This window comes from Daldinia caldariorum, assembly GCF_022478825.1.
Source record: "Daldinia caldariorum strain CBS 122874 unplaced genomic scaffold F4812scaffold_7, whole genome shotgun sequence".
NCBI classification, from domain to species: Eukaryota; Fungi; Ascomycota; class Sordariomycetes; order Xylariales; family Hypoxylaceae; genus Daldinia; species Daldinia caldariorum.
Window position 1 is genome coordinate 94,832 of NW_025953043.1, and position 17,828 is coordinate 112,659.

The 17,828-nt window shown below is 47.8% G+C and overlaps 7 protein-coding genes across 7 annotated transcripts; 3 read left to right on the top strand and 4 right to left on the bottom strand.

Annotated features, from left to right (window-relative positions):
- Positions 1–1,372: 1,372 nt before the first annotated feature.
- On the bottom strand, positions 1,373–2,993 carry F4812DRAFT_458604 (DEAD-domain-containing protein; the record flags this gene model as incomplete). The annotated part of the gene is made up of 2 exons (XM_047937381.1): positions 1,373–2,824; positions 2,877–2,993. 2 exons carry the CDS (start codon positions 2,991–2,993, stop codon positions 1,373–1,375), a joined length of 1,569 nt encoding a protein of 522 aa, XP_047790483.1.
- A 1,442-nt stretch (positions 2,994–4,435) lies between these two features.
- Positions 4,436–5,686, top strand: F4812DRAFT_357356 (uncharacterized protein). The gene has a single exon (XM_047931796.1). The coding sequence runs from the start codon at positions 4,716–4,718 to the stop codon at positions 5,598–5,600; it is 885 nt and encodes a 294-aa protein (XP_047790484.1). The 5' UTR covers positions 4,436–4,715; the 3' UTR covers positions 5,601–5,686.
- On the bottom strand, positions 5,601–7,173 carry F4812DRAFT_357363 (glyoxalase-like domain-containing protein). The gene has a single exon (XM_047931797.1). It carries the CDS (start codon positions 6,671–6,673, stop codon positions 5,774–5,776), a length of 900 nt encoding a protein of 299 aa, XP_047790485.1. The 5' UTR covers positions 6,674–7,173; the 3' UTR covers positions 5,601–5,773.
- F4812DRAFT_357354 (GatB/GatE catalytic domain-containing protein) lies at positions 6,770–9,067 on the bottom strand. Its single transcript, XM_047931795.1, has one exon. It carries the CDS (start codon positions 8,751–8,753, stop codon positions 6,867–6,869), a length of 1,887 nt encoding a protein of 628 aa, XP_047790486.1. The 5' UTR covers positions 8,754–9,067; the 3' UTR covers positions 6,770–6,866.
- A 1,044-nt stretch (positions 9,068–10,111) lies between these two features.
- On the top strand, positions 10,112–12,542 carry F4812DRAFT_470807 (uncharacterized protein; the record flags this gene model as incomplete). Its single annotated transcript, XM_047939023.1, has 2 exons — positions 10,112–11,318; positions 11,400–12,542. 2 exons carry the CDS (start codon positions 10,112–10,114, stop codon positions 11,963–11,965), a joined length of 1,773 nt encoding a protein of 590 aa, XP_047790487.1. The 3' UTR covers positions 11,966–12,542.
- Positions 12,543–13,476: 934 nt separating this feature from the next.
- Positions 13,477–15,607, top strand: F4812DRAFT_357390 (ribonuclease H-like domain-containing protein). The gene is made up of 2 exons (XM_047931798.1): positions 13,477–14,154; positions 14,333–15,607. The coding sequence occupies exons 1-2, from the start codon at positions 13,683–13,685 to the stop codon at positions 15,433–15,435; spliced, it is 1,575 nt and encodes a 524-aa protein (XP_047790488.1). The 5' UTR covers positions 13,477–13,682; the 3' UTR covers positions 15,436–15,607.
- F4812DRAFT_425852 (HET-domain-containing protein) lies at positions 15,269–17,733 on the bottom strand. The gene is made up of 2 exons (XM_047933957.1): positions 15,591–17,733; positions 15,269–15,504 (listed from the first exon to the last, which is right to left on the bottom strand). The coding sequence occupies exon 1, from the start codon at positions 17,522–17,524 to the stop codon at positions 15,779–15,781; it is 1,746 nt and encodes a 581-aa protein (XP_047790489.1). The 5' UTR covers positions 17,525–17,733; the 3' UTR covers positions 15,269–15,504; positions 15,591–15,778.
- Between the last annotated feature and the right edge of the window lie 95 nt (positions 17,734–17,828).

Here is a 17,828-nt window from a genome sequence, read left to right on the forward strand (position 1 = left end):
GGGGGGGTTGTTATAAAAATTTTAACATCTTTTCGGGTTTTTGTTGTGTTTGCTTGCTCTTCCCACTGGGCCCTTTCCATCCCGCCCGTTCTTTTTTTTTTAAAATTTTTTTTTTTTTTTTTTTTTTTTTTTTTTTTTTTTTTTTTTTTTTTTGCAAGACTTATAGGCGGCAACGCAACACATAGTCACTATAAAATCAACGGTAAACACAAATAGGTGAAAGGAAAATGGTGGCTAAGAGCCACCACAACTTGCTCAGTAAACTACCTAGCTCACTAGTCCTATATACCTCCTACTACACGGCATATCAACTAGTTCAAAAGCAAGCTAGCTCATCCAGCGTTCCTCTCAAAAAAGTTTTGTTTTTTTTTTCTTTTTTTTCTTTTTTCTTTTTTTCCTTTTCTGCCTGCCGCGTCACTATGTTGGCAAGACCGTATCCGGAAGTCGACGGTCAGAGTAGCGGAAGACACCATCCTACCGCAAAGCGCGACAGTAGACGTGCGCTCGAACTGCCCTGATGTAGAAGAAATTCCCAGTTAAGCACCTATCGGCGCAGTGTGACCAACTCATGGCCACGGATGCGAGATGCCTGTAACCAGGATCAATTCCAAAACATATTAGCCAGTTCAGGCGTATTGGGTGAATCAGAATGGCTATCCGTAGACGACGATTCTTCCTCCAATGTTAACTTATTTTTGTTGCAGTCGAATTTGAACATGTTGCAACTGATAGTACCAATGCTCCTGTGTTAGATTGACGTAGCGGAATAATAGTTGTGTAGGTTGGTTGAACAGCCCGGGGCCAGACAGATGTATTCTGTTGTCCTAGCACCTGCTGTCCTCGGGGTACGATGAGTTTCGCCACAATGTTCGTTGAACACTGCTCCAAGTTGGACATGAAACTTCAACTAGGGTTGATAGAGAGGGGGGGGGGATGAGCAGTTTCGCGAAAAAAATGCTTATGAGATGACGGCAGCAATGAGTCCACCAAGATAATATAATCTCTCTTTATGGTCATTCATCATCACCAAGCGCACATCCCCCCTTATGCCGCCGCCGAATTACCCGATGCCGACCACCTAAATCTAGGTGTGGAAGAAACGCCTAACGCCGAATTTTTGCCCCTTCCCCCGGTTCGTCCAAACGTCAACTAACTCGGTCTCATGTCGTCGAATGCTCAAAGAATCTCCTTCGCGAGATCGAGAAAACGATTGGAAACCAAGGAACCAACGGAAGTCATAATGGGTATGTTACAAATCGCAAAAAGAATCCAGAAGATATGTACAGTGCAAATGGGATAAGGCCCGATAACCCCCTAGCAGACGTTGAATTTCTAGTCTGGGGTTATACGCACTTTTGAGAATAATGCACACTTATTGCGGGGGTTGTTGACTCTGGCCGCCTCGGCCACCACCACGGCTACTGTAGTTGTATCCGCGTCCCCGACCTCGGTTACCACCGCGACTACCACCACGGCCTACTCCACGATTGGACTGATAAGATTGAGAGTCGTTGAAATGACCCCCACGGCCGCTCTGGAAACCTTGCCCTCTATTTTGGGAGGAGGAAGCGTTATTGGATTGCTGTGAAAGAGACTCGCCCGAGTTGGATTGAGCGCTAGAGTGTGCGGGTTTCGGGGTGTATATGTTGATAGGGCGAGGGATGCTCTCAGGGTTATCATAGACATAGAGGCTCTTGTCGATGGTAGCAGGGATTGGCTGAATCTCAGTGCCTAGATCCTTCTCGATATTGTATAGATTGAACCTGTCGTCCCAGTTGATCAAATTGATTGCCAGACCAAGATGGCCGTACCGGCCTGACCGTCCAATACGGTGCAAATACGTCTCAGCATTCTTCGGGAAATCAAAGTTGATAACAACGTTCACCGCCTGAATATCGATACCACGAGTCAGGAGGTCAGAACAGACAAGATTACGGCAGACACCATTGCGGAAGTCGTGGAAAACTCGGTTTCGCGCATGTTGCGCCATCTTAGCGTGACTGTAGAAGCATGAATAGCCAAGTTCCGTTATCTTCTTGGCTAGCAGTTCTACACGGTTGGTTGAATTGCAGAATATGATGGACTGGTTTATCTGAAGCTTGGAGAAAAGGGTGTTCAAACAATGAACCTTTTGCTTCTCTTCGACAAAGGCGTAGTATTGCGTTATACCCCGCAGGGTGAGTTCGTCCATCAGGTTGATTTCGTAAGGCCTATCCATGTTCTTATCAGAGAAATCCTTGACAGACAGGGGAAACGTGGCGGAGAAGAGCATGATTTGACGGTCCTTAGGGTGAAACTGGAGCAGCTGCTCAATGACGGGGGTGAATTCGATCGAGAGTAGCTTGTCGGCTTCGTCCATGATGAACATGGGACATTCGCTAAGATCAGCAACATTCTTGCCTGCTAAGTCGAGAATACGGCCGGGAGTGCCCACTACTATGTGGACGGGATCCTGTAGACGGACGATATCATCGCGGAGAGTAGTACCACCAGTTGTGACCATGACGTTGATTCCGAGGTGCTTGCCGAGGGTCTTACAGACTTGGGAGGTCTGCATTGCAAGTTCTCTTGTAGGCACCAGTATTAAACATTGAATCTTGTTGACCTTAGGGTTTATCCGTTCCAGAGCAGGTACGACGAAAGCTGCTGTCTTGCCGGTACCGTTCTTGGCTCTTGCTAGGATATCTCGTCCCGTTAGGGCTACCGGGATGGATTCTTCTTGGATAGGTGAAGGCTTCTCAAAGCCAGCTTCGAAGATGCCCATTAATAGATCTCGTTTCAGATTGAAATTCTCCCATTCTAGACCTTTAGTGTTTGTTACATCCTAGAGATCAAATTAGCTTGTCTCTCGCCCTCCCAACAAGTCAAATACAGACCTCAGTTTGGTGTCTGTTATCACGAGCAGGGATGTTAAGATTGTTCTTCCAATCCTCATTTTGAAGAGCATCATTTAGGGTGGAGGCCCTTAGTTGCGCTGTTAAAGCATCCGTCATTTTTTCTGCAAGTTTTAGGTCTATTTGTAAAAGAGACTTGAGGATCCGATGTTTGTATATGTTCCACGGGGTAGCGTTGGATTCCGAGCGTGTACCATGCACTACTAAGAGACAGCACAGAAAGGGGATAGGAGTGGGAGTGAGAGTGGGGGTGTTGTAGGAGACAACAATATGGGTGTGGATGGGTCCGAGGCTCTATAAAAAGTCGACTTTCATATGGCTAGCGTAGAAAGTAGTAGACGTGGGTGCGGACTGGTAACTGGTAACTGGTACGCAGGGAGGTCGTTCGTATGCGCGTCTAGGATGAGAGTAGATGCTTTCGCTCTCGTTTAAATCGATAGAGCGGCGGGTATGTCAAAGGCTTAGCAATGCTAGAGTTAGAGTCTGGTCAGTATAGGTTTTGGTGAATAACTCAGCAAACGAATGGTAGGAAGAAGCGCATCCGAAAAGACTTAAGAAATTAGTAAATAAAAGAAAAAAAAAAGGTAGGGAGCGGGTCCCCCTAACGAGGAGACGTTCCCAGCACCTAAACAAGGCACCAATGAGAGGCACCTGAACATGACTAAACCGAATAATACAGACGGCTCCAACGAGGAGTTAAGACCGAATGTGGGAGCGCCACAACTACATCGCGCATAAACACGTAGACATACCTTCGTCAAATAGCAACTCCTGCAGCCAGGGAAAATCCAGCTGGCTAAGTAATGGGCGTGATCGAGGATTTAAGCACCTAAGGCGCACAAGAAGAAATCACGGAGTGGAATATTTAGAAAGGTCTTCTCGTACGGAATGAGATAACGCTATGTATAAGGAGGAACGGATCAGTTTCCGTAGTCGATCGCGAGTCGAGTGGTTGAGGGTGAGATGGGCTGTTTCAACAGCTGAAAGAAGGTTTTTTTTTTTCTTAGTTGCGTATTCGTGATGGGGATTTTTGGGATGAGCTTTGCGTCCTTTCGAAGAGGAGGGACCAAAAATCAAGGGAGTTGTAGATAATATTTTAATGCACTTAGAGATATTCGTGGGAATTCGTTTGCGGGAAAGAGATAAGGAGGTAGGGAGGTAAAGATGGCAAGGAGGCAAGGATGAAATGTGGTTTGTGGATGTGGAAAGAAGTGCCTCGTGGAATGGCCTGTCTGCGTTACAAGGGGGAGAAGAGGTTGTTGATCTGAACTGATCTGATGCGAACCACAAATTGTTTTTTTCTTTTTTTTTTCGATGGGGTCGAGCCGAGAAAAGAAGCCTGCAATTGCGCAGTTGCCCTGCAGTGAGAGACATCATCCATTGAAGGAACTTGCACGAGCCACAACGTGCCGGTCCGGTATTGTCCCGATACTGTGGGACCCCTCCCGAATTGCCCAGGTGAACCCCGCAATCTTGAGGCTGAACAACAGCATTACATACATTGTAGGGAGCTAGGAACTTGTAATTAATATCCCTGAGGTAGCTGCATTAGGTAAGCTGCATAGAATCTTTTAGCGCTAACCTTATAGCGTAACCTTACAGTATGTAAGTCGTTTACGTATCGAACTCGGCAATCGGTCAGTCGGCTTTGAGCGGGTTTGAGCTATTTCAAGCCATTTCAAACCTACAACCTTCAAACCCATTTCGATATCCCCCTTCAACTTAATTCCTCTATATTAGACCTCTTATTTCTATCAATTTATCTTATCCGCCATGAGGCCTTTTCTAATGGGCTTCACGAGCAATGCCCTTCTATAGACTATGATATTCAAGAAGTCAACTTTCGCCGTCTGCTCCAATCTTCCCTCCTTGCTCCCCTCGCCACATCTCGGTCATGGCATAACGTCATCGTCTTGTAGTACGAACACGCGATGGCTGTCGTGTCAACAGCTCAGCCATATATCTTCGCGCCAACGATCCTACGCTACAGTTTCTAAAGCGCCCAAGGAGCCGTCTTCCTCTTCTAACGAGCATGCCTGGCCTGACTCGCCACAACCAACACCTTACGAGATATTCGACCAGCATAAGAGTGCGCCCTACAGCAAGGCCAAATTCTATGAATTAGTCAAGATCTATCATCCTGACAGGCACAATCATGTGTCGTTGCACCGGTTATCGCATTCCACCCGCCTTGAGCGTTACCGATTAGTTGTTGCGGCAAACCAGGTACTCAGCGACCCGTCCAAGCGACGAGCTTACGACTTGTACGGCGCGGGATGGGGCGGAATACATAGCATGGAAAATATCTACCGGTCTGCAGACAGGTCTTGGCGCGATGTTCCAGGAAATCCGAGCACGAACGCTACATGGGAAGATTGGGAACGATGGTATAACGAAAGGGATGGGAAGAAGGAGAAACAACGACCGGTCTACATGTCTAACCAGCTTTTCGCCGGCGTGCTATGCATATTCGTGGTTGTCGGGAGCATGGGCCAGGCGCGCCGTGCAAATTCCAACACAACTAACCTTGTAGATATGAGGGAGCAGAGCCATGCGTCTATTAATCACGATATGAGGCTGCGCCAGGTCGAGCAGGCATCCCTCAACCGACACGAAAGAGTCGAAAACTTCCTACGACAGAGGGAAGGGTGGGCCTTGGCTGCGACGGAATCCCCTCGCACTGCTTCAGAGTCTCGTGAGAAATGAGAACTTTGTTTTCACGGACGAGGGTCTTATATAAGATATTGATTTAGGTATACAATTGGTTTGGATCTCCTAAGTTCATCATCGAGGCATACTACATACATTAGGTACTTGGGCATGTTATAGCCCATTATCAGTAATTAGTTATACGTGACATATGCCTGTCTAGAAAAACATTACCCTCTCCTATCAAACGCGGCGACCAGATGAAAGGCGAGAGTATTATCATCATCAACCTTGCCACCCACCGACCTCCCTACAAGACTCGGATCGTCTGTGAAAAACGTGATGTTGACCCCGGCCGATCCTTTCGACGCGCCCAGACGAACAGTTCCCCCAGAGTGAACCGTTGCGCCAGCCGGACTGCCGACGTTCCACGAGCCATTGGTATCTGCAGCATCAAGAATAGTGTCGTAGACAACCCTTGCACTCTCGGCAATCTTCTGGCTGTTGGGTAGGACTTCGACTTTCGCAACTCCAACCGCACCAATCGAGTGCTTCGTAACGCCTGGGTCAGTATACGGTACCCGTAGGTGCCGGGCCGTAACATCCAAGCACCAAAACGGCACAGTCCCCGGCTCTACCGGTCCACCACCAGCCTGCTCATCGTGCCTTGGGAACGCAACCCCCCACTTCAGGACCTCTCCATCCGGCCTCGTTCTCCCTCCGCGCCTCAAGTCCCCATACACGATCCCCGCATTCGCGTCCCGGACTCTCTTCTGAATCTCGCGGAATGCCTTTTCCTGCTCCAGGAACCGCGCCTCTCCGTCACTGTTGTCCGGTGACGGAGGCGGAGGTGGCAGAGTAACTGCCCAGTCGACGACCGTGCCCTCTTTCTTTCTACCCCACTGGTGCGCGGCACGTTTTGCAGGATCAACTCCCGGCACGAAGGCGATGAACTCGAGGTACGAGCCGTCGGCCAGTAGCACGAGGGTGTTCTCGGTTAGCCCGTCGGAGTGCCGGCCGCCAGGGTAGAAGTGGAATAGGTCTGCGAACCAGGAGGGCGGGGAGGACAAGAAGGAATGGGGAATTAGGATCACAATGTGATCAACAAGCGGGGTAGTTGGAGACGTCATTTTGCAATGCAGTGATGGTTGCGTTGCTGATGGTTAACAGACGAAGATGTGTTTTTCTACATAGTACTATGTATATTGGGTATTTATGCGGTGCACTCAATGTCGTGCTTGGCCCGCCACGATTGCGTGACTCACCTACGTCGGTCCTCACTCGGATGTAGAGTTCCTAATAGTATCAAGACCGAGTCTAGCCTCAACCGCTAATAGCTGGAACCAGAGTCTCTTCTAGCACACGCTTCATGACCCTCTCTGCTTCCTTTGGGTCAATCCTCTCCTCGGCACCTAGCCTGATCATTCGACCAACCAAGAACATTAACTTCCCCTGAGGGAATTGCTTATAGTTTATAAACTGCTTCACAACTTCTTGCTGTCCTTCGGCCGCCTCCAATGCCAACCGAATATACTCGTCCTCGTCAAGTTCATTAAACCATAGATTTTCCTCGTCAAGGACAGTATCTATCGTAGCATACTCATCTGGAATCCTGCGTCTGAAAACGGCCCATAGAAGTTCCTTGGCTACTTTTGCAGTTATCTTGCGCTGGTATAGATATAACAAGATATCGACAAGGTGTTTGGCAGGCACACGGTCGCATTGCCCATCCTCTGTGAACCCTAAGTCTTGAGCGTCATCCTCACTACGGCCCGATGTTAGTCGGCCTAGCTCGTGTAGGATCCAGTTGGCGGCAAGCTGGTAACCTGAAAGGTATTGTGACGAGTTCGCATTTGGTCCGAACCGCTTAGCGAGAAGGTCGACGACATTCCAGAAATATTCAACTCGATTACCTCCATCGAGAGTCACCAAAGATAGCGCATCCTTAGGAGTAAGCCCAAACCGTTGTATGAGTTCATCAATCTCAGCATCCGGAAGTTCGCCCATGCCCTCTCTCAAATAATTGACCAGATCGTTACCTATAATAACCGGCGCCAGGTCAGGGTCTGGCATATACCTATAGTCGACCTCGCCTTCTTTGCCACGCAGTCGGCGGGTCTCAGTTGACCCAATCGACCACCCACGAGTCTCGCTTTCGACCTTCCCACCGGATTCGAGGACGGAAATCTGCCTATCGCGTTCGGCAATAATAGCGTCCTCAACAGCCTTGAAACTACTCAGATTCTTGATTTCGGTACGTTGGCCTAGCGGCGCAGATGGGTCATCGGTTCTTCGAACTGACACATTTACGTCTGCGCGTAAACCACCAGCTTCCATACCCAAAACGCAAGAATCAGTAGCGTTAAGCAAAGTCTGAACTTTTCTAACCAAGGCAGCAGCAGTTGCGGGATAGTGGATATCAGGCAAAGTGATGATCTCAATCAGAGGCAGACCAACGCGATTGAAGTCGATCCAATGGACATCGCCTGGTTGTGCCAAAGTCTTGGCGGTGTCCTGTTCCATCTGGATTTGTTTAATACCAACGGAGATACCATCGCCATCTTCCGCTGCAATTCCATCTCTAGCTTGCAGTAAAATCCTACCATCCCGCGCGAATGGTTCGTAATACTGAGTGATCTGATAGCCTGACGGTTGATCCCAATGAAAATAGTGTTTCCTATCGAACCTGCTTACATTCTGGATGTCACAGTTAAGTGCTAAAGCGGCTCTTAGCGCTGGGATGAGAGTCTCCTTCTGAAAGAGCGGTTGGCTACCGGGTGTAGCTAGATCAAAAAATGCCACGTGAGAATTCGGCTCGTCGCTGAATGACGTAGTTGCAGGTGAAAAGAGCTTCCTTGCCGTGTTCAGCTGGGCGTGTATCTCAATTCCCACAGTTAACTCCCAACCATCCACTACCTGATTGCTCGAATTTTTCTTCTTCTTCTTTCCAAGAACTTTTTGCTTCTTGGCCTCGTCTTTTAATTGTTTTCTCAAGGGAACATGAACTGTAGGGGGCGTGTTATTTGGAAGGGGGGAAGTAGACTCGGTGTGGACAGCCCGGGCCTGGAAAGACCGTAAGGTCGTCGTCGACCGAATGGAATTTTGAATAGCTCCGGGAATGGCCCGTGCCCGATACTTTAAGCAGCCTCTGGTAGAAAATTGGTTATTGAGAAGATATCTGCTTAGGGTGGCTATCCTAAATCGTGGCATATCGAATGGCTTTTATAACTACCTAAGGTTAGGATCCAGGTTGAAGTTATAACTTAGGTTAGGTAAGTTTCTAGCTCGAGATCCGATCCAGAAAGGTATTCAAGGTATTCAAGCTTAAGAAAGGCCGACGTTTCGAAAATCGCTGCAGCTTATCAAAATGCGTACTTGAAGAGATAAGGACCCCAAGGCAGCTGCACTCTGGAATCTGCAGGGGATTGACGACCCTGGTTTTCGGGTGAACTCGGCTACGTATCAAATAAAAAGAGGTATCCACTAAAATAATCACTGAGCAGCAGCCTGAGCCAGATCTGCGGGTATAATACAATACATTGCATAGTACCTCCTTAGGTACCTCTTATGGAGCTCATCCTTGTAGGGTTAACCGTTAACTCATCTACAAATCTATACTCCCTAGCTAAACAACCAAATCGCCCTTCAAAACCGCCCTTCAAATCTTCTTCTTCATCATCCTGCATGTCTCCAAATTAGAAGGACGTTCGGAACGTATACATGCAACCGTCGCAATTTGGCAAATTGAAGACATAGCATAACCCGTAAAGGATAGGATATGGATTGCTATGGCTCATCACCGTACCCGAGAGCGCCATGTGGCCGTGATCACTTTCAGACTCATTCATGTCACTCACATCTCGATTAGCCAACCAATCAATTACCGCATTACGTTTGGACGGCTCCTGGGAATTCCTCGTTATCACTTGGGATGCCACTGCTTGCGTCGCCTGACCTTGGGGAGCTGCTCAGTGTCCGTATCTGGATATTTCTGGATATCCTGTCTTCCCATCAGAGTCTCTTCCCTTAACTGTTTTTTTCCCATTAATATCAACCAAGTCGTCTCATAGGACCACATACCTTCACGTAGTTCGTGGTATGTCCCCTGACGCCGCAAACTTCTACCATGGCTGTTTAGTGCTGTACTCTCTCATCTGCGCCTGGACACTTGTTCTTCAAGCAATCGTCTATGGCTATTTAGTAGCATCTTAATTCGACTCTTCGTTACCACTTACCGACGTCGATATTTGTCACCATTTTGTTTGTCGAAGCTAGCGTCTCATTTTTTATTTTATTTTTTGAAAAAAAAAAAAAAAAAGACCGTATACTTTTACCTTATATCGCCTTTATGGACGGTTACCTGCAGCTTGGTTCTGCGAGGTACGCGCGTGTTCTACACTATTTTCGCATCTTTTCTCTTTCCACCGTAGGGCCGAATAATTCTTTCATTCATAGTCGTCAAGAGTAAAAGCGCAGTCCTGCTGATGTCGTCCGCAAGACACTATCGTTCATCTTCCGTTCCGGCCGCAATCGATCGAACCACCCCTTGGCGAGCCGTTGAGCGCGACATGGCTGATAACCAGGGCCATACTCAGCCTGGCTATCCCTACCCCCCATCCACGAGGAGAAGTGTACCCAGACGTAATACTGATATCAAACAGCCCACACCGGTTGCAAGCTACGGACACGGCAATCCAAACCAGTCCTATAGGAGGTTTTCGAGCGTTTTGAATGCGGCTGATCCTGTATTGAGTCCTAGTAACCCGGTCAAAATAACTCCTACCTTAACCGAAGAGCCAGGGATTCTTCAATCAGGAATCAGTTTCGTCGCTCAAGAGGCAACCCGTCTTAACATCGCGTCGGGGAATGAATCCGTCCCTCGCTTGAACTCCCCGTCAGTCGCCTCGACTAGCCTAGCAACTGTAGCTCCCAGCGAGGCTGGATCAGGATGTTCAGATAGGAGTGCTTCGTCGGCTACGGAAAAACCTTTTGTGAATCGAGACGCGACAGCAAAAGCAGGTTCCCGACGAAAGAGGTTTCCAAACAAACAGGTTAATGCACTCAACTTTCTTGATTCAGACTCTCCTACGGTAACACCGGAATCTATTCGTAGATCAATGGAAGAAGCTGCCGGTCGATCACCAACTTCAGTTCAATGCCAATCGCCTTCAACTCGTAGTGCATCCTCGATATCAAATAACTTTCGAGACGATGCCTCAGAGCCAATTGGTGGACGTGAACCCGACCGAAGCACAAGTCCGGAGCATGGTCCTGACCCCGCCAACGAGGGCTACCCACCAGCACACAACGGGATCCGAACGGCTGGAATCGATAACAGGAAGCGCAGCTATGATTTTTCGGAAAACTATAGGGCAAATTCTGAACATTCGCATGAATCACCAGGCGAATTCGCACCACGGGACCCTAGTCGAGGACGACCGCAACATGTTCTAAGGCCCGAGAGGTTGCCGCTCACAGGTTATGAGCTTCTCGCCTCAAAAATATCCACTTCCTCGTCGGATCATGCTAGCCACCTTCGACCAATATACCGTAGATTTGAGATTTTGAATCATAGGTTATTGCTATATCTTCAGGATGAACTTTGCGAGCTGGAAGAGCAGCTTCATAGGCTCGACGCGGCGGATACGCAAGCTAGACGCTTACCGAACTGCATCTTTCCAGCGTCACGAAGGGCGGAGTTTATGGCCAGCGGCGAGCTCCATTGGCACAAGACAGATGTACTCGGCAAGATTGGATTTAAACTGGACCAGTACAGTAAGTTTTCCAACCACAGTTCTTTGATTCCTTGAACCATTTGCAACATTAAGTTAGGTACTCATGCAACTCTTTATACAGACCGGGTACTATCATCCTTTAAAGATACCCAGGGGATGCCAGCTCCAACCATGGATGATATACATGAATATCGTAACTATCTTGCGATCCATGCCCCTATCGCTGAGGCCGAGACTCGTTTTATCGACGCGACGGATGATTTAATATGTCCAAGTTACGAATACCAAGAGGTGGTCGACGAGGACCCGGTTCCGACGCCAATTCCCCAACACGATTTTCCCATTGCTGAACCTAGGAGCGTATCTCCTATACCATCCCCAATTAAATCTCGGCCTACGTCACCCTACCGTCAAGAGGAAATTGGCACTGAGACTGTTATTAGCATGTATGAAGAATCGCCAATCATTCCTTTATCTATAGGAATCACTGTTTCTGTTATTCTCCCGATCCTGACCTTCTTAATTATACCTGGATATCTAGGCAGGTTGACGGTGGTATTCCTCGTGGGTTTGGGTATCCTCGGATCCCTGATCCAAGGCGGCATCGTTGCTATTCGAACTTGGGAGCTCTCTGTTTGCGTTGGACTTTATGGTGCTGTAATGGCTGTTATTGCAGGAATTGTATGAAGGAAGAGGACTGACATTGCCGGCTCACCTGAGAATGGTGCCGGCATATGACTACTATGAGGCATTTCGACAACAGAATGCTGGTTTCAGTGGCAATTTACTTGTATCACTTATCATGACTTACGATAGGATACGATTTATGACTTATGGTGTTGGGTGTACCATATGGAAGGAAATGGTCGAGGGTTAAGGCAACTATTATACAATACATATGTGGTGTAGATCAGGTATCTTGCGAGTCTAATTTGGTAGTACTGAATCTTGATTTTTGATAGTTCAGAGCCCAGACACAGTTAGCCATTAAAGTGGTCAAGATAAGCGAATAGGGGCAGACATAATGGGTATCACTGGGTACCACACCACATATATGGCCATAACCAGCTATCTTTATAAAAAGAGTAGGAAGCCAGGCGATATTAGAATCAAGCTACTGCCCTAGCATTCGTTCTACGTATGGCCTATGCCACAGATACTAACTACTGCGTTAAGATATTGCATTCAAAGTCAGCTTTCAGCTCACTCTTCTCCTGTCAAACTTAGCCAAACGATATCTATATTATGAGATTCAAACTAGAAACTTCTGCTTGACAACAAGAAATAAGGGGCATTGAATCGTAGTTACCTGTCTTTGTGTAAACACTCAAAGCACCATTAAGTTATGTAGGGGATGAAGAGTGTAAAGAAAGCTGCCTAGGTACCTTCTTTTGGCCCCGAGTATGTAGCTCAGAACTAAAATACTATAAAGCTCGGTGAAGTATCTCTGAGAGGCACGTAGTAGATATATACCTTAGGTACCTAGGTAGGTACACAGACAGCAAAAACGGACATTGGGTCGTGCTCTTCCATCGTACTTGCATTGTTAATGTCATGGCACACTGGATAGCAGACACAAGGATCAACGCAATATACAGTACTTCATATTGACAGAAAGACAGCTTAGTTGAAGAGGATATTCGAGGAGAATGTTGGCACTCCTTGTCTACTTTCCAAGTACCTTAGGTACCAAATTCTTTAAAGCAATCAGGCATTTGTATGTGTTATGGTGTACAATACATGACAAGCGATGTGTTTTCTAGGGTGGTTGTTATATGTAGGTCATATTTAGGAAGTCAACGTCAACTCCATGCTTTTTACAGAACATGGTTATTCGCATTCCCCGTTTGATCGCTGCGCCGTAGCCAATCCAGGAAAAGATCAAATGAATTCAATTCATCTATGAAGCAAGTGACTATTTACTGGTTTAAGAGGTAGAGCAGCAAACGATGTTAGCAAACGAGATAGTATGTAAGGCAACTGATGACCCGCTGCAGTGGCACGTAAGTAAGTTCAACTTGCGAAGAAGGAATAAAGTGGTTCTGTGAAACAAATATCAGCCTCTAGTGAGCGATTGATTTCGGCACGAACTTGCATAGAAGCTTCATGTCTGATTCGCTGACCAACTTCGGATGCGACACATCAACCTATGGTCCGTGGTCCGCAGTTCGCACTCCTGGTGGTTCCATCCTTTTCAGCTGTCATCCTTGCCTAAGTCAGGCTGAGTCTTGTAGATGTAGGCCTCCTGGTCCACGTATTCTATTTAAAAGGCTCGTAACTCCTGAGAATTTCCACCTTACAAGTTATAACAATTCGGATATATCACCATTTTGAAAAAAAAAAAAAATAGGAAACGAAATAAATTTCTTTATAATCTAGAAACGTGATCGAGCCGAAAAGCATCATGTCGCAAGTCGAGGGGTCTCACAGGAAGCGGTGCGAGTGTGCACTGGTCTTTGATGATGTGCAATCGTTAGGAATTCACATTCAGGAGACAGGCCATATGGAAGGAAAATGGTGTACGCAATGTTCCAGGCCATTTGTTACGAGAGGCGCACTTGCACAGCATAAAAAGAAGAACTCTAAACACAAGAGCAACGCGACTTCCGCTCCGACTGCGACTGCGACTGCGACTACCACAACTACAAGTACAACTGCAACTGCAACCAGGACTGCCACCGTCGCCGCTGCTCCTGCTGCTGCGTCTAAAACAAATGCTTACGTCAAAAAGCCTCGGATAGATAAGCCTAGCGTTGTTGCAAGCAATTCCGCAGGCAAGTCCACAAGCGAGTCTGCAGCAGTTACGACCAAGCCTCCCCATACGTCGCAAAGCGTTAAAGGAGTTAAAGGAAAGAAGACTCCCAAGGGTCCAAAAGGTACCTACCACCTACCACTCATAACCTACCACTTACCACTTACCACTTATCAACCGTCATCACCCATTCTCTTACTTACAACTGCTTATCTGAGATAATACGTCGTATCGCACGCATACCTATTAGGTTAGGTCAGGTACCTAGGTGTGTATATATATAATTAACAAAGGGTATCTAGTCGTCATCCCGAATGGAAGCCAAGCGATGCAGAGCCCAAATATGGCTACCTCTGCCCCCCCGAAGCTTGCTTCAACTATGTCATCGGATCCTGTCACGAGCAAATATCCATGGTCCTCTGGGAAGCAAGCCACGGGTTTGATAAACTCGTTAACACCCTCTTGTCACAGCCAAGCGTGCTTGACATCCGAGAATTATTACACGGGTGCTTCAGGTACTGGGAAGAAATGGAAGCATATCAGCATCAGAAGCTTTCTTTCCACCCCCGCAAAAATTCAAGGCGTCTCAAGACGTAAAGCTCTCGTCGTCGACTGTGAGATGGTTGGAATATCGGGAGGGAGAAGCGAGCTTGCATACATTTGCATCGTCGACCTTTTCACCAGGGAAGTCCTCGTAAATTCCCTTGTACTTCCCACCGAACTCGTTAGAGACTGGCGCACGAAGTACAGCGGCATAACGCCGGCCATGATGGCTCACGCTAGGGCTAACAACACCGCTCTGAATGGATGGCCGACAGCAAGGGCAAAGCTGTTTGAGCTTGCTGATACGAATACGATACTCATAGGACATTCGCTCAACAATGACCTAGAGGCTATGCATGTCACCCACCCGAAGGTTGTCGATTCGGCTATCCTAGCTGCGGAAGCCGTTTTTGGAAAGGGCAACAGGTTGGGGCGCAGATGGGGCCTAAAAGTGCTGTGCGAGGAACTTTTAGGTATCAAGATACAGTCGTCTAAAAGCGGTCACGACTGCTTGGAAGACACGCTCGCGTCTCGGGAGATTGTCCTGTGGTGTCTTAAAGAGCGTGAGAAACTAGCAACCTGGGCCAAGGATGCCTTAGCCAAATACGAGATTGAGAAGGAAAAGAGAGAAGAACGCGAAAGGGCCAAGGCACAGGAGATGGCACTGAAGAAGCAGAAGGAGAGAGAGAAGGAGAGAGAGAAGGAGAGAGAGAAGGAGAAAGATATTGAGGAAATGGAAGCTGATCGTGACTATCGGGGCCGTAATCGTCAATATGACGACAGCTTGGTAATGCCATGGGAAGAATATCTCGAGGCTTGCAACTATGATCCCGGGTATGATCCCATGTTTTGGTCTGACTAGAGGAGATTGGAGGACAAGAATGGTGGACCGCTGACAATCCACCATTTCTCATCAAAGAGAGAACGTTCTCTAGGTTAGGGTTGTTAGCGCAAGGTCGTGTATCTAGTCTGAGCTTGACTTGCAATGTGTTTTCGCCAACAGAATGCGAAACGTACCTTAGGTTAGGTACCTAGGTTTTCCTTCCACCCTTCTCCCACCAGCTCTGGTTGCCGACACTGGGCCGTGAGTGCTACTTGTCAAGTAGGGGCAAAGTGTTATATCAGGCCTTTTGCTTCACCATAAACTATAAGTGCCTTTTACGAGTAGAAGTATAAGTACAAGTCGTGAGATAGGTAGTTTGACTTCAGTGTGTAATGCGCTTCCAGAAGGTCGGTTTCCCCCCCTTTTCAATTCTTTTGCTCGTGTCTTCCTCTTCAGCCTTTGGCGTACTTGCACTAACATCAAGTACCTCTCTTACTACTATATCTTCCCATGACATGTTAATTGATTCAATTCCGACATCTACCATGTAATACTTGTCTGAGGATAGTAGGACGGGTACGGCAGACACGCGAACACTATGGGCCGCCAGCTCAAATCTTCCAACCGTGGTGGGCTTGAAAAGAGCTTCCATTTCTGGAAATTGTACGGCATTCAACTCAAGCTTGGCGTCGAGTTCACATGCGCTAAAGGCAACGTTGAATCCATTGAGTGTACCGATTAGCACAGCAAGCTTCTCGCCGTCCGTGCGCTCGAATATCAGAGCTGCTGACAGCTGTTCCGGTTTCCGGTATAGATTATGGACGAGCGGCCATTTATACTTAACCCACTCCCTAGCCGAATTCTTCGTCGGTATGGGTCCTGAAATACCATTTCTTGGAGGTGGACTCAGTAGGCATACCAGCGTATACACTGTTGGGTCGGGTCCTTCCCTTAACTGGATAAAGTGGTGAAGAAAAGCACCCTCATGGGACGGTGGCTCCGGTTTTTGACGGATGTAGGCCGTCTGGAGGTGTCCGCGGGTACGAACGCTCGCGAAATTTCCTACCCGAATGCGTGCGTATTGGTTATCGCATTCTGACAACTTTTCTAAGTAGATGGCTAGGAACGTCGAGTCCTTATAGTCGGGCGGTACGGGGCAGTCGAGGGCTGCTACGTATTTATCTTTGCCAAGTGCCGTGAGGTGAAGATCGATTTTAAGGCCGCGGTTAGTCAAGGTGTATGGTTCACGAGGTTCCCAATCCTGATACGGAATCATGTCAATCGAGTTCAAGAAATACGATGGATCCGCCGCTAGGAGGCCGTGCCTCGCATCTGGCTGCGAGTGTAGGTTTACCCAGGCGAACAACGACTCATCGTCCGATTGCTTCATGATTTCTCCTTGAAGCCGTAGAAATGCATTCTCTCCACCTTCTCCATATAGCATAGGCATGTTGACAGAAAATATTCCCATGAGACTATACGCTCTGTCCTCCGGACGTGTAGTGACCCTTTGCGCGGCCCAAGTCATTCGTTTCGCAATACTTGCCGAGTCCAAAGGCTCGTCACCGAGTAGAATCTTATAATCTATCCGCGTGATCTTGGCAAGGAGCAAGCACAGGAACTTCTTCTCGCCGATCGGGACCCAGTCGCCGGAGAAGAATATCAGATGCTTAGGCGCGAGAAGTTCTTGTAACGTCCAGCCACGAGTAAACCACCTGTTTGTCTCAAACTCGGCCTTTGCCTCAGGCGTGGCAAGTTCGTTAGGTGCCTTGAGCAAAAAGGCATAGCAGATATCGGCGTCGCGATACCAAGCGAACATAGAGTTGATAGCCTCGGATAACTCAGAACTACTGCGTTTATCGATGCAGCATGAATCAATCCAGATGTATTCGTAACCGTCATTAGCGGCCTGGGTACACGCGCCTAGAAGTTTTGATAGCGATGCAAGAGCTGCGACCGTCTTGACCGAGGCATAGCTAGCTTCGCCGCTCTCAATATCGTTGAAAGTTATCTCGTCATCTTCCCAGGTATGTGATAGTATAGCATATCTCAGCAACTCGTTCGGCCTTTTCTCTATAAGCTTTAGAGTCCCAGTCTCTTTAGCTATACGAGCTTCCAAGAGGCGCATTGTATCTAGTGGCGAGCTTTCTGTTGTCCCTTCCGTAAAGACTCAGATGTAACTCTATGGGCGATTTGGGCAAGGATATAAGGTATAGTCCTGGGACGGGAATATACATGACGATATAATAGGGATTCTATCGAATGATAGAACGCCTTGTCGGGCTTCGGGAGCTGATCCCCCCCGTTAATAAGCCTATTAGGCAGGCTGTGTCCTGATTTTACTGACCGATGTCCATGCCTGCTACCGAGTTACGAGGAATTTGGGGGCTACAAAGCAGCCAATAGACTACAAAAAGAGAGATTTGTGCTAC

What these genes read in the sequence shown, in the direction of transcription:
- F4812DRAFT_357356 (XM_047931796.1), top strand. Translation starts at nt 4,716, where the DNA reads ATGATATTCAAGAAGTCAACTTTCGCCGTCTGCTCCAATCTTCCCTCC.
- F4812DRAFT_357363 (XM_047931797.1), bottom strand. Translation starts at nt 6,673, where the DNA reads ATGACGTCTCCAACTACCCCGCTTGTTGATCACATTGTGATCCTAATT.
- F4812DRAFT_357354 (XM_047931795.1), bottom strand. Translation starts at nt 8,753, where the DNA reads ATGCCACGATTTAGGATAGCCACCCTAAGCAGATATCTTCTCAATAAC.
- F4812DRAFT_357390 (XM_047931798.1), top strand. Translation starts at nt 13,683, where the DNA reads ATGTCGCAAGTCGAGGGGTCTCACAGGAAGCGGTGCGAGTGTGCACTG. An exon ending in GACTCCCAAGGGTCCAAAAG is followed by an intron (nt 14,155 to 14,332) that starts GTACCTACCACC and finishes AAGGGTATCTAG; the next exon opens with TCGTCATCCCGAATGGAAGC.
- F4812DRAFT_425852 (XM_047933957.1), bottom strand. Translation starts at nt 17,524, where the DNA reads ATGCGCCTCTTGGAAGCTCGTATAGCTAAAGAGACTGGGACTCTAAAG.